Consider the following 20999-nt stretch of genomic DNA (forward strand, 5'->3'; position numbering starts at 1 on the left):
TACTGGAATAAAGCTGGTTGGGGAATAGAGGATGTGTCCCTTCTGCCTATTGTCAATCTGCAGTTTCGGAATCTTTGGAGGACCTTCAAAGGTAATGAAATGGAGATACAGAGGACTTCTGACACTCGGAAGAATGTTCAGGGAAACAAAGGGGTGTCCAACTCATGGAGTTTATTGTAAAAATAAAAAATAGTAAAAAAACAACCTGTTTCAGCTCAGTAAATGACCTTCATCAGGCATGAAAGGTCCTGAAATGGCTCTTGTGTACAAGTGTAATGAGAGCAAGAAAAGATGTATGAGGATTTCATTTCATGGGTGCAGGTCCTTCTCCTTATGAAATTTGGTGGATTGGGTGGCCATGGGCTACCGCCTGTATTATAATCCACCACTGCCAGGGGCCTCCACACCCAGCAGTCCTTCATACCCAATTCACATTATACGTTGTTTGCTGCACAACTTGTAAACATCCAAAAGTGCCATATTTGTATGTTTACCTTAAATCACTGGATATCCTTATGTTATGATGAAGCGTAACACATTAACTGGGGGAAAAAAAATAAACCACTAGCCTTACCATTGGGGGACATAACTAGATTTTAAAGAGTATCTGTCAGCAGTTTTTGACCATATCTAGTTGTACACAGTAATCGGAATTGGTCCTGGAGATCTGGGGAAAAATACTTTTCTGTGTGTTGTTGTTCGAAGCAGCAGGACTGTGAAAAATGTGTTTCATATTCCAGGATTGTAGCTGGACTTTGATCTCCTTAATGTGTAAGATCCCTTCTATGAGTCAGTGGTTATAAATTACATCCGTAGAGTACCACCGTGAAGAGCTCTTAAACACCAGTGCATCTGAGTGCTCCAAGTCTAGCTACAATCCTTGGAAAATACAGTATTTTCATTTTTCACAGTCCTACGGCTACTTATAACACACACATATTTTAGATTTGTGAATTGTATGTAAAATGAACAAATCGATTCAGAGTAAACTTTATCAAACAGAAATCAAAGATGTTATCCAGGGGAAGTGACATTTCCTGGTCCGTGGGGACATCGGTGCCCTCTCCTATGTTACAATAACGTTACACACCCATATTACACATTATTTTTCATGCTTTAGGTGTAGGATTTGTATTTCCAATATACGAGGAGTGTGTCTCCGTCCTCAGCTGTTGTCCACCAGAGCGGTGATGGTTGACGCGCCATATCTTTGCCTCCAGCTGGGTGTTGGGAAGAAGCGTGTCACGCGTTTTGGCTCTTCCTCGGCTGATTGTTGTTCGCGTGTTCCTCAGAGGTTACAATCCCTTGTACACCACAGATTGCTGTATTAATATTCTGTATACTTTTATTTTCCTAGATGCGTTTTGTCAGAAATGTGAGTTCATGGAGAGAAATGAAGCCCGGCTTCTACCACGGCCATATTTCCTATTTGGATTTTGCAAAGTAGGTGTTTGATTTTCCTTCTCCTTTTTTCTCACCCTTCTTATCCCAGCATGGTGGATTCCTACCACATCGGAGAATTACAATTGTGCAGTCGTAAGCTAATCTTTTGTTACTTCATGGGGGCTGCAACGCATTGCAGGCTAATTCATGATGGCCGCTCCGTGACGTTATGGAGCAGTGCCCTCTAGTGTGCACATAGGTGAAGGAAGGTTACAGCCAAAATGAAACCACACTGCATGACAACATTTTTCTACAAAAGTTTGCACTTGTTATATTTTATAAGGTTGACATTATTGATGAATATCTAGATACAGTACAGGCAGTCCCCTTCTTAAGAACACCCGACTTACAGACGACCCCTAGTTACAAACGGACCTCTGGATGTTGGTAATTTACTCTACTTTAGTTCCAGGTTACAACGATCTGCTGTAAAAGTTCTCAAAGATGTCTACAATTAAGCTTTATTGTTAATTCTGGTTCTGATGACAACCCAAAAGTTTTAAAATCAAATTGTCACAGAGATCAAAAAAATTTTCGTTGGGGTTACAATTATAAAGTATACAGTTCCGACTTGCATACAAATTCAACAGAACTTTCTTGTACATAACCCGGAGACTGCCTGTGTGTTATATTATGTGTATGTATGTGTTTAACACATTTCAATGGTCTTTTGTCACAACACAATTGAGTCAATTTATAGTGAATTTAATGCCAAACTACAGTAAAGACTGACACAAGCCCTGAGCCATGCAAAGGAGGGAGTATTTGTGGATAGACTGGATCTATTTGTAACAATGTGCCGTTCAGAGTCTATGGAAAGTTTGGTGATAACTGCAAATTATATTTTTTCATCTCAATGTTTTTCATTTCAGATTTGGAGTAAAGAAGAAGCCCATTTATATAAATGTCATCAGGGATCCTATAGAGAGACTGGTCTCCTATTACTACTTCCTTCGATTTGGCGATGACTACAGGCCAGGCCTCCGCCGGAGGAAGCAGGGAGATAAGAAGGTATAAGATGTGATTGAGACACGGATAGTAACTGAGTAGAGGATTTTTGGATGTAGTCAGATTATTATGGATGCTATGTATTGCAGTTTGTGCTTCCGTACCCCAGCGTATGTCAGGAAACATTGGAAAACATTTACGAGACCTTATTAATAACTTAGACGTACATACACGGAACTAATCCAGGAAAATGGATGAAACGTGATCTGAAAATCGTCCGGCTTGTTTGTCGACTGATCTTAAGGGATTTTTTTTGTCTGGTGAAGAGTTTGATCCCAAAGCACATTTGACTCCTAAGGGTGATGCCACACATGGCGTTTTGAACCCGTTTTTGGTCCGTTTTTAAGCAGTCCGTCCAAAAACGCATGCGTTAAAGAAACGCACGTGTTTTTGAAAAAATGCATGCATTTTTTTGAAAATGCATCAGTTTTTGACCAGTTTTAATTAAGATAATTGGTAAAACCTGTCAAAAACGGATGCGTTTTAAAAAAAAAAAAAAGGGTTCAAAACGCCATGTGTGACATCACCCATGTGTGGCATCAACCTAAAAGGGGGAGAACATAGTGTATAAAGCTATGCATAACATCTAACGTCCTCCATATTCACACCTGGTACACATAAAGAAGGCATTGCGGAGGCCTACCGAGGCAGAGGGAAATTATCAAGTGATTTCACAACTCTTACGTTTTATCTTCACGTTTATTAGCAGCTGTTATTTTCACCTCACACCAGGTGCCAAGACTACACAGAGATATGAGGTGAGGGGAAAATGGGAAGATCCACAATTCGTGCTCTTTTGCCAGGCGTTGCCTTTTCATGTCTCCTTGATCCTATTTTTGCTCTCTAGTCTTCCCCTTCTCATATCATCTAATAGCAAGTGAGTTCACGACTCTGTTTTCCAGCAGATGTTATTTTGAGCTCAAACCAGGTGTGGAGACTACACACAGATAAGAGCTGAGGGAAAATGGAAGAATTTCTCACAGTAATTCCTCATACAAACGAACTTATGTATTCATGGACCACAAATGGGCCTGAGGTAGGTTATTTGCGTCTCGTGTGTCATCGGCCACACCACCCAGGTCACAGACATGTGCAGGAATAGGAGCTGTTCAGTTCCCTCACACACCTGCTGGAAACCATGGACCTACCGGAATACATAAGGCTCTCCGTGTCCGTGTGCAAGCGGCCTAGCTGATGTTAATAAAACCTGATGAGAATGAGGGTGCGGTCACACGTTGCAGTTAAAACTGCATCGCAATTAGTTTTGGGTTGGTTTTAGGTGGTATTACCTTTTTAACAAGTGAAAGACCTCACATCAACAGGTGAATGACATTTGTGGAACAGCTTTCTCCTTCAAAATCAAATTCAGCCATTCAGTTCATGTCTTTCACCGGTGAAATTGACAAAACTGCACCTAAAACCACCTCAAAACTGGTTGCAATGCAGTTATAACTGCAACGTGTGACCGCACCCTGAGAGAAATGAACTGTCCCTTACATTAACCAAATGGTGTCTTTGTTAGATGCACCAATCCAGTAGCTTTTTCGATCCCCTTTGGCTTTCAGAACTTCTGCAAATTTGTGCGATCATCCATTCATACCCTAAAATCCACTTTGTTAATTCCTGACAGGAAGAGTTCTTCAGTTCATGCCCGGCATTGCCTTTCCATTTCTCTTAGGCCGGCGCCACACAGGGCGCTTTGTCTGCGCTTGCAAACGCAAACAAAGTCACGCCCACCGGGGCGGGCCTCGGCCCGATCGCATCGGCGTTTCTATGGAAACGCCTGCGATCGGGAACGAGCCGCCGGTGTTTTGCGTTAATTTAACGCGAAACACCGGCGGCTCGTTCCCGATCGCAGGCGTTTCCATAGAAACGCCGATGCGATCGGGCCGAGGCCCGCCCCGGTGGGCGTGACTTTGTTTGCGTTTGCAAGCGCAGACAAAGCGCCCTGTGTGGCGCCGGCCTTAGATCTAATTTTTTGGCAAATTGTTTAATCACTATTGTTATTAGTCTGTGCTGAGAAAACAGTAAGGGTGCTGTCACACGGAGCCTTCTTGGACCGTTTTAAAACGGACTGAAATTGCGTGCGCTTTTGGATGTTTGCGATGTGTTTGGCTGTTTTGAATCGGTTTATCTTCATTTCTCGAATTGTAGGCATCTGTGTAACGGATGGTAAACATAGCAAAAAGCGTACATTTTCAGTCCGTTTAAAATTGGTCCAAGAATTCACCGTGTGACGGCACCCTAAGATGTATTTGGGTGCGCTTGATCGTGCATCAGGGCCGTTTTGCGACTTTTTGTTAACCAGTTGTTTACAATCTATAGCATTGACTTTCGTCTTAAGTGCTTTCTCACAGTTTTTTGTATACTCCTTACACTCCTGCATGAGAACACCCTATCAGGCAGCGCGTTCCATACCTATACTTATATTCTAATGGAAGTTTTTATTCGAGTTATTTGGCCTCAAAGTGACAACAACATTATATGATCTTCTCAGGATTTTCTTTTTTTTCCCCCGCTTGATGAATTGATATTTACGTGTATGACCTCTCTGAATTTATGGATAACGTGTATGTAATGCATTTGGCTGTAATTTCCATCTCACATTACATCTTTATCTATCTTCAGACCTTTGATGAATGTGTAGCAGCTGGAGGATCTGACTGCGCTCCAGAAAAACTTTGGCTTCAGATCCCGTTCTTCTGCGGCCACAGCTCTGAATGCTGGTAAGGACACAAGACTGGCTCGACTTCTTAATTCCGACCCCTAGCACTGTGATCTGTAGTTAACAAATCTAAATTAGCATTACAGGGCCAGCCTGGTGCTGTCCAAATTTATTTACCTCTGTTCATACAGAATCTGCAACATCCGATGGAGAGGGCTATGTGTGTTCATGGGCTAAAGGGTCTCTACTTTATGGCAGTAGGTTGGGGTCCTGGAGAAAAAACTGTACCTATAAAATGTCTATTCCTTGGATATGCCATAAGTGTTTATTCTCATCAGCTAATTCCCCTTTAAATTGCATTGTGGACCTCTGGAGTTAAACAATTTAAGTTCAGTACCCACAGTATAGAAAATGTTACTCTTCTAAGGGAGATGGACTAGTAAAAAGGGAGTCTAACAATCATGTAAACATGAATACAGTGTAGCTATTGGCCCTGGAGATCTGTCTAATCAAACCTTTTTGTGTGTTAATAGCAACAGGACCGTAAACAATGGATTAATATTCCTGGTTTGTAGCTGGACTTTGAGCACTGGAAGTGTCTCCTTCTGCTTCCTGAGCCCACCCTTCTGCTTTAATGTGTGACCAGGAGATTGCTACAACAGTGACTCGGAACAGAGGGATGAAAGGGTTGTGCTGCGAGATCTCACACATCATTGAACCACAGCACTCCATGTCCAGCTACAATCCTGGAATATAAATGGGTGTTTTTGTAGGCCTTCTTGTACTAACGCACTCAGAGGTTACCCAGATCTCCACCATCAATACGTAACACTGTCTATATCCTTATTTGGTAGACTCCTTTAAGCCTTCTTTAATAGGTCTATACTTCTTTAAGTAGCTTTCTTTTAATCTTTCTTTTGTTAGTCAGAATGAAACTAGAGAACCATCATTCTTCAAAAATGCTACATATATCTTCTCTGTATTAGAAAAGCTCCTCAAAAACCAGCACATACAAATATAATCCTTATTTCCTAATACAGTCAGTCCCCGGGTTTGTTCTCAAGTTAAATATGTATGTAAGTGTAGTAAATCTGATACAAGACTTAACATGCCACATATCCCAAACAGAACAAATTAAAAATTCTAGCAGATAGGATGTGAATATTGAAGGAAATTTATATCCAAAAAGTTAGCTTTTTGGATATGAATTGCCTTTAATATACACATCCCGTTTGCTAGTATTTTTACATATGTATGTAAGTCACACCTGTATATTTTATAATTGTACCTCCAAACAACATTTTGAAACATTTTTGTGCTGTAATGGGAACAAGAATTATCAATAAAACTTAATTACAGACACTTTACAACTAATCATTACAGCCTGGGACTAATGTAAAGCTTCCAGAGAGCTTCACCAGAGGTCACAGGGGGCAGAGAGATCAGTCTGTAACTAGGGATCATCTGTAAGTCTGGTGTCCTTAAGTAGGGGACCACCTGTAATACTGAGAGTAACAATTAGTAGTAATTTTCTCCTCATATCCTAACATGGAATTGTAATGCTAAAGACCCTTTGAAATGACACGGCACTTGCTCGTAGCTGGAAGTCTCAGTATAATTCTCTCCAATTGAAACTTTTATCTGGAGCCTCATGAATCTTTCGCTGTATTTGGCTTCTATGCATTTATTTCCTATGTTAATTTCTCTTTTCATTTACTCCATTTATAAAAGCCCAGACAATACGAACAGATGGCAGTAATTTACAGCTACCATTACCAGGGGCGCCCTCCTATTAACAGCCTGTCTTAATTAAATCCCCAAATCCCATAGTTCACCCCACTACGCTGTAATGTGTATATCGACACATGAGCTGGTGATGTACAGTCTGAGGTTTATAGCCGCCTCGCTGAAATAATACTCATGCATTTCTATTTGATGAAGGGTAATGCACAGAAATAAGCAGTGGAAGGTAAAGGGGTTTGGCCACAATTTTCTGGTTACATATTACATTATCTACGGGTAGATGGGGTAAAGCTTGTGGCTTGTTGGTAGGTTGCTGTGGGCGTTGAGTATGCTGCATTTTGGCTTTTGGGGATAGTTTAGTGCTGGAATCTGCAATCTCCTCCCGTCTCAGGTAAAAGAACGATCAGGAGAACTAGGGTTCCTTAACCCATTTTCACTTAAGAAAAAAAAAAAAGTAAAATATGCGGGGGAGACTCGTATATAGCCCGAGTTAAGTCTGAGGCCTCAGACTTAACGCCCCCATCTTCTGTAGCACTTAGAATCAGACCTTTGGTGTCATCTTAAAGATAAGAATCTAATCTTTCTTCTGCCATCAGCAGAACTGGAATGTTATCTGCAGGTTACATTGTATTCCTCGTTCTGTAGATCACATAACCTCAATGGATCTGTAAAGTTAGATTCTCATCTTTCTTGGTACCATAGAACTTTAGATGGGGATGTCTGAACTGCAGCCTTTAAGCTTGACTCACCTCGGCAAAAATATGAATCTCGACTCATTTGCATATAACTTTGGAGGTGATTTTTTTTTTTTTTCTGATGGGTAAAAGGGAGATTTAGAGGGAATTCTAGAAAGGACATTATATATTCTGTCTGAGGGGGCCAGTAGTTTAACCCCTTAATGACAGATTCATAGGTGCCTGAATGTTCAGGTCAATTTTTGACGATCTGCTATGCGCTTATCTTTGGAAAAGCTAAATTGTTTATATCATAACAATTTAGCTTGTTACTTTACTTTGTTTGTTTTCATGCCATGTGAGACTTTAAGTTGATAGAATTGTTTTATTAATAACATGTTTTTCAAATTTGACGATAATTGCCGACCACAAATGTTAAAAAATTAGCTTTTTTTTGTCATTTTTCCAATTAGTTTTTTTTCCATAAGTAGTAAAACTGAATATATTTTTAACAAAATATATTATAAATGTACAGAATCATTCCATCAACCTTTCATAGGTCCAGATACAGATGCAGAGGGTGCATGTACTTCTGCAAAGTGAAAGACTTTCCTGCAGCTTTGTCTATATTGTGCTGTCAGCTGACAGCCTAGAGGGGGGCACAGGTGAAACCCTTGCACCTAAAAATGTTCTGGTGTCATATTAAACAGGAGAGTCTACCCTTATCATATGATTTATATGATATAGATTGTGTATGGATGCTCAACAGAACCGGAGATATCCACTCTTAAAGTTACAATCCTTGAATAGAAAGCTGTACATAAAAATCAAATAGGTGGAGGGATATCTCTGGTTCTGTGAAGCATGCATACATAATCCATACATCATATTAAAGGAGAGAGAGGAGATAGTGTTTCTAGGTGCCAGGGTTCAGGAGATGAAGCCATTTGAAGTTGGCGTTTATAAGCATCCTTTCCGCATGGGACATATGCAAATAAGATGTATATAGCCGTGTGACAGTCGTTAATGGGGAAAAATTTAGTAACCGGTTCTCCAGCGGAGACTATTCGTATCACAAAGTGGAAAACCACTTAAAATAATGATCTCTTGAGTTGCACAGCATGGCATGACCCTGTATTAACATGTCCAGTCTAAATTTTTATTGGTCATGTTCCGACTTTGGTTAAAGTAAATATAAATTCAAAATTTGAATAAAATAAGATTAACAGAATGTTTGTGTGTTGCTAAGCAACCCCACTTGTGTAATGTTAAAACACTGTTAAAATGACTAAAAATCACACCAGTATTTTGCGCTTTTATGTACCGGCGAGTGGCTGCGATGAATGAGGAGACGGATAAGCCGCCCTATTATCAGGGTAATTTGTGCGGCATTGTCTGCAGAGAGTACACACAGCTGTGCCGGCACAATATCCTCTATGCCGCTTATTTTAATGGGTTGTTAAAAGAGAACGATTATTCTCACACAAGGACAAAGGCTTCTCTGTGTGGGCTCAGGCTGGCATTTACTGTACGGTACCTGCTTCACAGGCCCCATTTCCACATTCTGCAGAATTTTGTTTTCTGTAAGGTTTGGTAATCTATTTTCTTGTATGTTGGATATGTGTACCTATGTCCTTTGTCATTAAAAGGGGTTGTCCGAGGGTATAAAAAAAAACCTTGGGTGGCCGGGATGGGGCGGGTGAAAATAATATTACATGGCAGATTGCGTGGAAGCAGGAGTGTAGACCGTCTCCTTTAAAACCTAATGTAAAACATATCACAGTATGTAGTGGTCCCTTTTGTCGCCATAATGACACTGCGGACTTAACCAGAGTCAAATGTCAACGGTACAAAAAAAAAATTGGCTGCTAATAAACCGAATGTGTGTGTAAAAACGAAAAAAATATTTGGTGGAATGCAGATAAGTGGAAACTATGTGGCAAGCTCTGCAGCGCTGCGCAATCTGTAGGCGCCATATAAAGAATTATTATTATAATCAGTGGGTTAATCACGCAACGTCCCTTATAAAGCCTCATGTACTGGAGTGAGAGCCTAATGTCAAAGCCTTTAATTCCCTTTGGATCGATACATCATTACATCAGAGTTGGATATAACACTTCAATTAATCAGCATGCGGCTGCAGAAATCGGCTCCTATTTTTTCTTTTTTTTTTTCCAAACTGGGAATTTACTAATTAGCTGAAACTCAGCGTAAACAGACAGCGGGATATTGAGTCAAAGTGTTAAGTGTCATTAAATATTTATGAGCAGATCAAGGTCTCATTAGACAAGTACGAGGTGCAGGGCGCACCTTGTATCCAGTAACCTGTCTATACTGTATGATATAATGTCACCGGTTACTAGCATTGTTATACTGCCCCCGATATGTATATATGTAGGGATATTCTTTCTCATTCCTGTACATTTTTTATCACACTGTCTGAGTGTCACTTCTCCTGCCACATCTCTTGTAATATGCATTTGTATTCCTTATAAATTAACAACCGAGTGTCCCTCTGTTATTCCTCATGTGAATTTATGATTAAATCGATATGTTTCCATTTCTCTCTACTATCTGTACAGATTGCACATTGTTAGGCCTCGTTGGGGGACATATATACATCGGATATACGTCCCCCATTGGCGGGCAATGGGCGCGCTGTGCCGTATAGCGCAGTACAGTGCCGCAGCGTATGGTTCCGTAGCTGTGAAAAGATAGGACATGTCCTATTTTTTTCTCGGCATTTGGCGCCGTGCACCATGTTCCTCTATGGAGAGGGTTGGGGGTGAGCAGCACTCGCCCCCTCCTCTCCCCGGCGCGGACCTGCGCCCACCATGCTGCGGTACAGCGGGCACACCTCAGTGTGAATTCAGACTTAGTGTTTCACCACCCACATCCCATGGTGACGCCCAGCTGTCAATTATTTGTTCTAGAAATTAAATGTATAAATGCTGAACTAGTTGCTTGTTGGGTCTTTACTAACAAACAGAACTATCCAATAAGTGACAACACATGTATAGGGTTCATACCCCATGACTAGAGTATTCGTAACTTGTAATCATCCACTTGATTTAGAATTGTTACATACAGACAGAAGAGCCTTCGGTAGGGGATGAGAGTGAGACCCCCAGCAACTAGGAGAGCATCAGGAAGTCTGAAAGACTTTTCTGTCTTATATGTAAGATTCTGTGGGAGGGCCGTCTACAGCTGTGGAGACTTTTAGTCTTTAGACACCTTTTTCTCTTACTAACCCCCTCTCGGGTAGGGTATGGAATGTCTTTTGTAACATTTCCTCTTTTATGCAAAATCTGACTTGTTTACCTATTTAAAATAATTCCTCCAAATTCATGTGAAAATAAGCAGAGAACAGTCACTTTTTCAGTTATCGCTTGTATAGAAGCTACAGGGGAAATGTCACTTGGTATGTCACTTTTTTATGCTTTAAACAAATGAGTCTCCTCTTTCAGATTACATCATGCTTGTGGTTTTACGATCTACAGAACCAGATATGCAGGAAGTTAAAAATATAGCTGGAAATATGAGCTGTAGATAAAGATCCAAACTTTAACTGTCTATAGTTCCCATAACCACAAGGCCGAAATTGAAATCTAGCTACTATAAAGCTCAAGATAGTGGCTGCCTCTAAAAGTGACTCCTTTCAGTTAAAATATGGCTCTCCTCTGCTTATTGTCACATGACAAGAGGGAAATTCTTGAAAGAACACTCCTTACAATGTTGGGAGGGGGGGGGCTGGTAGAGGGGTGGCACGTTCCCTTTAACTCCCATTTATTTGGTTCCTGGGCAATTTTTTAGATAAAATGCTATCAAGTGCTTTCCATACATACACTGAGAGTCGCTTAGATTTTGTGTCTCCTCTGTGTATCCGTTGACGCTTCACAAATTATTTGTTCAGGAAAAAAGCTGTAAAGTCTTATTATGGTGAGAGGTGAAGCTAAAAATATTCTAATGTTGACGTCTTGCAGCTGTGGATGGGGGAATATTTTAATCACTCCCATTGAGACTGAACCTCATACATTTTGGAGAGAGAAGTTTCTGAGTAGATGTCTCATTAGAGGGACGGGCTCCATACACTGTGTGCGCATTATACAGGGAAGCAGAGCAGGCTGTGCCCAAGATTCGTGACTCTGATTTCGGCAGGTTGGCGTCCTACCTCCAGGACAATCAACGTAATAGCATCCATACAGTCCATGGTCACTGTGACACCAGGTGCCTCCTCTGCTGACAATGAGTTACTGTGTCCCATCAATGTGCTAGAAATCAGGTGCCCATTAAGTAAGTGATGGCCTATTAGACTACACTATCATTTCGAGGTTTCCTTCTTGATTATCTATCATTGGGGCCACTAATCAGCTTTTTTCATCGGCTATGGCTAGTGGTTTACCACCTAAAGGGAACCTCCCCTCTCTAATAAAATACTTCATTAAAGTCAGTGTTTTTTAATCATAGTTTTATCTCTTAAAGGTTCCTTTCCTGTCTGTAAACTTATATGTAACTTACCTGATGTGAGTCCAATTGTAGTGAGCGAGTCCTGCATATTCAATGTTCCCTGCTGACACCATGTACCCTATAGCAGTTGTGCTTGGTATTATAGTCCTTTCATTTCCTATTCATTTTAATGTAACTGAACCCCAGAAGCCCATTTGACCAATTGGACAGATGTCAGTATATAATTGACAGTCCCCAAACAGTGTGATATGAACGACCTATAATAACCCCTTTCACCTTTCCTTATGTGTCTAGAGATAATTGTATTTCTCATAACTGTTCCTCGTCGCCTTCATTGGTAATACCGCCATACAAGGCTCCACAATATTACCGCTTGTGTTACAAGTTGTGATCAGCAATTCAGATTTTACAAAAAAAATGGCCTAGTCCTCATCAGTTGCTATGGTAACAAATCAGAAGATGCAAATATGATTAAAAAAAGTCTACTTTTCAGTATCTGCTTTCTCTGTATTTTTGATATTTTACTTGGACTGTGTGTTTTTTTGGCTGCTTATGCCTATATCTGACCTGTCATTGCAGGAATGTGGGAAGCAGATGGGCCCTGGACCAAGCCAAGTACAACCTGATCAATGAATACTTTCTGGTGGGGGTGACGGAGGAGCTGGAAGATTTTATCATGTTGCTGGAAGCAGCACTGCCTCGTTTCTTTAGAGGTGCCACAGAGCTATACCGCTCAGGTACAAACCTACTCATCCAGTCATTGCTATATGAACAGACCCTTCAAGGGAACCGGTCAGCAGAAATGAACCTAACAAACCACCACTAATATCTTATCAAGCGGCTTAAAGGACATGTACCACCAGTTTGATGGGGGTAGAGTGTCCTCATTAGACTTGTTTAGTCCAGGGGATGGGGGACCATTTTAACACTGTTTTAACGCGTTTTCTGGCATCTTTATTAATGAAATAATAACTATGTAAAACAGCCAGAGGCGCTACGGCTGCCAGCGCCCAAGCGCCTCTTGGTTTCCCCGGCCGGTGATGTCAGAGCCCGGGGAGTGTGCTCTCTCCAGGTTCCCCGGCTAGTAGCAGGAGGAGGCTTTCAGCGAGAGCGTGCATAAATTGAAAGCCTAATGGAGATGGCATTCTGAAGCGGGGAGAACTTGACTTCATCTCTGAGCTCCGTGCCTCCACAAACTCATTTACATGTGCACCAAGAGCTGTCACCAGAGCTGCACCCCTGAAGCCAACGGAGTCTCAGAGCTGAATACGCGGACGTGAGAATTGAATACAGGCTAGTGGTGATGCAGGAGGCTGAGTGGTTGCAGCAGAGAGGGAATGTAATTAGTACACCCCTTGCAGCTAAATTGCATATTTTTAAAAACTTCATTTTTCAGAAATGCTATAAAAAAAAAAATAATTATAAGACCAGATATTACATGAGGGTGCAAAGCAGGTGCAGAGTGTGACACCGATTTCATAAGGTTTGATTTAGTCTAATGAAAGGGACCTGTTATTAGGAGTTGATCTAATGACCACTAGCAGTAGGTTGCAAAGCCGACTTCAACCTTCCATGGCCCAGCATGGGAGCATCAGTAAAAAGTAAGGGTTGTATATTTAGTCCATAAAACTTTTTTAGTGTAAATGAAGCCGGCTTTTTGCCACATTTAGCTTGATAAACCCTCCCCCAGTGTTCCTGATTCTGATATATATTATATTGTATATTCTGTAATATGTTATATTGTATATTCTGTAATATATTATATTGTATATTCTGTAATATAGCTTTCCTCTTCATTATCACAGGTAAAAAGTCTCACTTAAGAAAAACAACCGAGAAGAAGGCACCTTCCAAGGAAACCACGGCTAAACTTCAGCAGTCAGACATCTGGAAAATGGAGAATGAATTTTACGAGTTTGCGCTCGAGCAGTTCCAGTTTGTCCGGGCGCACGCAGTACGGGAAAAAGACGGAGAACTTTACATTCTGTCACAGAACTTTTTCTATGAAAAAATTTACCCAAAGTCAAACTAAGGACAAAGCGCTCTGTTACTTTCACGGACTACACCTTTGTTCATAAGACTTACAGACGAAATGATACCCTGGAGACATTTCATTGGGAACTTGTATGGTTGGCCTCAAATGAGCCACATCAAATGTTCACCACTAAGACAACAAGACCCGGAGGTGATCCCCGGCTGCCCCTCCATCAGGAGCGCAGCGTTTAACACTATCTACATGGACAGTCTGCGATAGACACTGTACAGACAGAATCTTTTGGTTTTTAATTCAAGTGTTAACAAAGTTTTTCTCTTAATTTTCTTTGTTTTTGTGTTCAGTCTAAACTAGTTGCTATCGATTCTGTACTTTTCACCTGTGAATATTTAAACACATCTGAGAGCTGTATCTGACACGCGGCCGTGTACCTCGTCCATCCTTACACTGGTGCTCAATTAGGCTCCTGCCATGTCACTGGCAACGACTCAAAAAAGGCAGTATTTATTGGAGGTTTTTGTTGTTTTTTTTTTTTCCGGTTTTGTCATTTATGCCCCTCCCTATTCATTTCATTAAAGAATTGGACATTTTTTATGAATATATGTATTGTATGGCTCTTGTTAAATTGAGAAAAATAAAAGCTGTTAGATACTGTATTCAGGTAGTATTATAAATGATATCATACTTTTTTGGAGAATTGGAAAACATAACTGCTGAATTTTTTTTTACTTTCATTCTAAAGTTAACAAGCTAATGCACTATCCTTCAGCCGTGGAAATATATCATCAATATCCATCATGATAAACCAGGGACACTCATAGATCCAGGCACAGTGACTGCGCTAATCATCTTGTATATGTTTTCAATGGCTTCCTTCTGAAAATCAACTTTGCTAATAAGCCAGGGGGATCCTGGGGTGTTACCAGGGCACCTCTGTGTTGTAGCTTCACAGGTTATGATTAAGACACTTTGCGTCGAAACACGTTAACCAAATTGTTTCCTCGTGTTCAAAGATGCTTTTTATACAATAAAGGATATGCGCTTTTTTTGACAAATAATACCCGTGGATGTCCTTTCGTGTTGTGGTGGTTCCAACTCTTTTTATTTGCAAGTTTCACAGGCTGTTGCACTATGCAGGAACAAATCTCCCTCGCCTTCCCCCCACCTGATGTAATCCTACTGCAGAAGAAGTTTCAGCTCATAGTGGAAGGGAGGAAGTGCTTCTGCACAGTGTAACAGCCTGTGAAGCTACAACACAGAGGGACCTTCAGATCATTTTAAAAGCTGATTTTAGAAGAAAGTAGCTCATGAATAACATATAAAAGAAGATTAGCAAGTCACGGTGCCTTGATCTATAAGTAAGATTTATAAGTCTGGTTTATCATGATGGATTTTGATGTTCAATTTCCATTTAACAAAGTTCACCAAACCGAATGAAGCACGGGTGCAAGTGCGCGACAAGTTCTCTATTCACTTCTATGGGTCTTTGGCTTACAGTCCTGTGACTCCACTATCTTGTTGGTGCTAGATGTTGGACATCATCAATGTCATGTTTGTGACCTGGAAAATCTATCATGTTGTTGAACTACCCCTGTGAGAGGGCACCAATTTCTGAACAGCACCTTCCACCACAGTATCTAGTGCTAGGGTGTTACCTTGTATGGAGGCAATGCTGCAGTGCAATTCACTTATTTGGGAGCAGTTTCTGTGCCTGTACCATGTCACCGCAAGGTGATGGTCCGCTAACAATCCGGCAGCCTCCCACCACTGATATCGATAAACTATCCCACGGGTAGTTCATAAATGCCCCCAGAGACTTCTTTTAAAGGGGGATTCCAGTTTATCATTTTAAAGCTTTTTAGAATATTGTAGTTTGTGATTTCGCCCTCCATTGCTCCCCACTTCAGGATCTATGCAGTCATTCAATAGGAAGCTTCATAACATAGTTGATAAAAAAAAAAAAACGGACCTGGTTATTACTGTAACAAAGTATGCAGGCATGGTGGTTCCATATGCTCTGTACAAAGAAACTACATAAATGGTGCCATCTTGTGCCCTGCCTTGCCCTATAGTAGGGCAGATGACCATTTTGGGTTATGTAGTGCATGTTATGTCACCAGTCTTGTATCTGCACAGTTGTTGTATCAGAGTCCATGGTCATGTGTGTATGTTGGCTCTAGCTTACGAGGAGGGTAAGCCCAACATGGAGATGTTCTGGTCCTTGCTCTCTAGGAGATTCCCGTTCATTTGTTTGGTATCATTGCCGTAATGGTCAAAAACCCTCCTTAGCATCTCTACTAGAGGTGGCCGACTTTCATATGCAGTAGTCCCCCACATCATGACACCAGCACTGGGTGCAGCGTCTCTCCACATCAAAGGCAGAATCCAAGAAGTCTCCACAAGGTTGATCCCAAACGAAACCTTGTTTCATCACTAATATCTATAGGGTTCCAGTCCTCGCTGTCCACATACTCATTCACCCCTCCACCCTATGTTTCCTTCTGCTAAGTTTCTGAGAATTGTCTGGCATGTAATGAGGCAGTGAAACGGGAAACTTGTGCCAGTGATGGTCTGAGAAATTCGGAGCCTAATGGCCATGTATGTACTTACCCTATGAGTAACCGCTCTTGCCAACCCCTCCAAACAGCTGGGCAGAGCCTCGATAGTGTCCAAGGAGTCAAAAAGACCCTTCTGCCTCGGTCAAATCATGTGCCCCTGTGCGCTGCAAAAGTCAAAACTGGAAAAAAAGGAGCAAAAATATCTAATGAAAAAGTGAATATTTTTAGCTTTGTGTAATATATATTTGCTCTTACACGATTGTCAGAGTGCTCCCCCATCCTTACATCATGCGGCACGTAGTTCTCCACACCCAAATTAGGTTAAATTGTGTGGTCTTCCTTGGTCACAGTAAAAGTTTATTATGCTATCACAGGTGCACTTACTTTCCGGATGAGAGCTGGGAAGGTGCAGAATGTGACCCATAATTCACTGCTTCCTGGTTCTCCATCTGGTTTGAGCTTCACTCGATGACGGGCTGGTAGTCACTTCATGAACACAACCAGATGTCGCCATTTACACAGTCCAGTAAGTTTTTACTGTTATGATTTTAGAGTAGCCTTATGAGGATTGTGATGCTAGAAGGACTGGTGAACACGGTGCTAACCCTGCAGCCATAATCCAGGGACTACACTGACATCTAGGCTTGTCTCCTGTGGGTATTAATAACTAACATTCGGCTGATCTCTTCTGGAGCCCTTCCAAGGACAAGCTTCATCTGTAATTGACACTGTCAATTTCATTACTACTTCTAATTGAATTAATGCCATGATCAGAACTCTGAGGACGCTGATGGGAAGTGTCATTTTATCTGCAATTGAAAATTGAATGGACATGAATGTGATGGGTTAAAGGAGCATATGAAATATTTAGAAACGGCATCACGTTTGTTAATTGCTGTAGGGGAAGAGCTACTGTTCCCTATTCATTTTGGGGCTTTTGTTATATTCTAGCAGTGTAAATGGTGGAAAAAAAGCAACCCTTGGGGCTGATCACAATGTATTCGGGGGGACTTGGAAATCAGCTACAGGCAAGGAAACCCAAAAACAGGTGTAACCACAGCATATAAAGGAAAGACATTAAAGCTCTAAACAGGGGTCTACTCTGCTTTTAGCATGTTTTAGGGAAATGAACTGTGAACTTCCAAAATATTAAAAATTTTATATTTTGTATACTAATGAGGCAGTTGGTGCACTCAAGGTCATGTTCTTCGCACATAGAGGACTGCCATCCCTACCTGGGCCACTACCCTACCCTCTCAGTCCATGGGGAGACACTGGAAGACAAGTGATTTAGGCAGGGATAGTGTTGCTACAGGTACTGACGACACGTTTTTGGTGCACCAACTGCATCATTAGCATACAGATTAAAATGGGAATAACTTGGAAATGGCATGGACAGAAAAAAATAAAGGTATTTGCATTTCTCTACAACATGCTGCCAGCAGATTATAATTCTCGGTGCAGGTGGTAGACTCATTTTAATAGAGCGCACATGGGTGCAAGGACATTCGAACTCTGACAAGCACTTAATGACCAGCCTGTTTTTGGCCAGCATTCCCAATCACTTTTGCTTGTTTGCTTTTTTTCCACCCTCACTGTATTTGGAATTTTTTCCCACTTCCTAGTACATGGCATGGAATATTAAATACCACCACTATGAAGTGCAATTTGTTATGAAGAATCAATCCCTCACACAGCTCTTTACATGGAAAAATAAAAAAAATAGAAAATGGGCCTCGGCGTTAAGTGGTTAAACTTTCCATCCCCCATAGCTGCATCAGAGCTTGTTTTTTGCAGGAGGAGTTGAATTTTTTAAGGGCACCACAATAGATACATAGCTTTTATTCAACCTTAACTGGGGGAGAAATTGGGGGAAGAAATCTTGAAACAAAATGTTTATTAACATCGGGTTTAAGTACTGCAAGCACAATGAGACAAATACATTGAATGAGTACTGCAAAAGAGAACAATCCAGATCACACATTACTCCGGTGCAAATGAAGTGTATGAGATAAATCTCATAATATGGTGACCGCAATATATAGCAAGATATAATCATTCATCCCGCCTTCCTCCGAAGTATGTACAAACCCATAAAAGACAACACGTAACTAAACTAGATAAGAACCCATACAGAGACATGATACATCCAGCCCAAACATCCATACTGACACACAAGATAACACTCACAAACTGAGGAGGACAGAAGAGGGGGGAAGCATCCCATCAAATAACTGCAGATTACAGACCTCTAATCCAAAGAGCAAACTGTGGGGACTCTCTGAACGAGACCCACGGTAACCATCGTAGGGGAAATTGGTATGCTACATCAGCCCGGAAACCGTCCACCACTACCAACTCCTCCATCCTCAAAATGAATGCCATTTCCCCAGACCAGCCCTGGAGGGGGGTGTAGTCGACTTCCATAGTCTGGGAATGACACGTCTCATTGCCATAGTGAAATGCCTCAGAAGCACGGATCTGACTTTCTTATATGTGCCAGTGTACATGGAGAGAAGGGCTACGGCCGGGCTTCATGTGGAGGAGGAAGAAGACGCCTCCCATAGATCTTTAACTACAGGGCATGCCCACCATATATGTAGCATCAACCCCTCTTCTACCCCACATCTCCAGCACTTTTCTGCTTTTTAAGTAATGGTGCTTACCATAGGGTATAAATAACATGAAAACTGTATTCTCTGGGTTAGTACAATTCTGGAGACACCTAATTTGTATATTTACTGCAGTTGGGAGCATATTAGGGGTCATTTACTAAGGGCCTGACGTGTTTCCCGAATATTACCGGTTTTCCCTGAATTGGCCCCGGTTATTGGCGCACTCGATCGGATTGTGTCGCGTCGGCGCTGGCATGCACTGTACGGAAATTGGGGGGGGCGTGGCCGTTGGAAAACCCGACGGATTCGGAAAAACCGCCGTATTTTTTTAAAAAAATTGATTGACACACACTTACCTGCACCCAGCCTAGCTTGGTGAACTCCGGCGGACCTCGGCGGACTTCAGCACAGCAGCGACACCTGGTGGACATCGGGCGCACTACCATAGTGAATCACCAGAAGACACGAATCAGCGTCGTAGAACCCGCCACTGGATCTCGAATGGACCGAGTAATTAAATCTGCCCCATTGAGTCGCTATTAGAGATGAGCGAGCACTAAAATGCTCGGGTGCTCGTTATTCGAGACGAACTTTTCCAGATGCTCGAGTGCTCGTCTCGAATAACGAGCCCCATTGAAGTCAATGGGAGACCCGAGCATTTTTTTAATAAAACTGAACAGTAAAAGAACAGTGCAAAAAAAAAAAAATCCAGATGTTTGCAGATGTTTTACTTGTAAGAACACATTGAAATAACACTATTCTTCACTTTGCAGGTGTTCGCGCGTGTCTCCCGCTAAGTTAGGAGATGTGCACGAACATCTGGAATGTGAAGAATATTGTTCTTTCAATGTGTTCTGCACTTAAATGGTCCTGTGTTCACTGTTTTTAATGTTTTAATTCTATTCTTCACATTGCAGGTGTGCGCGCGTGTCTCCCGATAGGTTCGGAGATACGCGCGCACACCTGCAAAGTGAAGAATAGAATTAAAACATTAAAAACAGTGAACACAGGAGCATTTAAGTGCAGAACACATTGAAAGAACAATATTCTTCACATTCCAGATGTTCCGAACATCTCCGAACCTAGCGGGAGACACGCGCGAACACCTGGAAAGTGAAGAATAGTGTTATTTCAATGTGTTCTTACAAGTAAAACATCTGCAAACATGTGTAATATTTTTTTTTTTACAATAAAAGTACTTTTATTCAATTTATTTTATTAATTTACTGCTCGATCTCGAGCCGGCGAGATACTCGTCCGAGTAACGAGCCGGTCCGAGTATGCTAATACTCGACCGAGCAGTATACTCGGACGAGTATACTCGCTCATCTCTTGACCTAATATGTAAATTTCGTTATGCGGCTACTGGGGCGTGGAGTAGCCGACACGAGGCTACACAGCGCGGCTACTCCATGCCCCAGTAGCCACATTACTCCTCCTATTCTGTTGTTGCGTGCGGCGCGCAGCTCCTCGTAGCTGCGCGCTCTCGTCTGACAAGCCGGCTACTGCGCATGCGCAGTAGCTCCGGCCTCGGAGCTGGGACTGCTCAGCCGACGGACGAGGGTGCGCAGCTACGAGGAGCTGCGCGCCGCACGCAACAGGGTAGGAGGAGTAATGTGGCTACTGGGGCATGGAGTAGCCGCGCTGTGTAGCCTCGTGCCGGCTACTCCACGCCCCAGTAGCCGCATAACGAAATTTACATATCAGGGGAATAAAGTGTACCAAAGGTTAGCGGGGACGTGAGGATTAGCTCTAAAAAGAGCTATCCTCACGTCCCTTACATCCACTTACCACCCGATCTACCTTTATAGGTAGAATCGTGGTGGTAGGTTC

At 41.8% G+C, this 20999-nt stretch overlaps 1 protein-coding gene across 1 annotated transcript in view; it reads left to right on the forward strand.

The window, feature by feature from the left end:
- HS2ST1 (heparan sulfate 2-O-sulfotransferase 1) overlaps positions 1–14649 on the forward strand; it is a 79956-nt gene extending 65307 nt beyond the window's left edge. Inside the window, exons 3-7 of the mRNA XM_072127813.1 lie at positions 1358–1443; positions 2316–2454; positions 5080–5177; positions 12580–12737; positions 13806–14649. Of these exons, the coding sequence (XP_071983914.1) occupies positions 1358–1443; positions 2316–2454; positions 5080–5177; positions 12580–12737; positions 13806–14032 (708 nt within the window). The 3' untranslated portion in view covers positions 14033–14649. The remainder of the gene's footprint in view (positions 1–1357; positions 1444–2315; positions 2455–5079; positions 5178–12579; positions 12738–13805) is intronic.
- The last annotated feature ends 6350 nt before the right edge of the window (positions 14650–20999 follow it).

The sequence above is a fragment of the Engystomops pustulosus genome, chromosome 10 (genome assembly GCF_040894005.1).
Source record: "Engystomops pustulosus chromosome 10, aEngPut4.maternal, whole genome shotgun sequence".
NCBI lineage: Eukaryota > Metazoa > Chordata > Amphibia > Anura > Leptodactylidae > Engystomops > Engystomops pustulosus.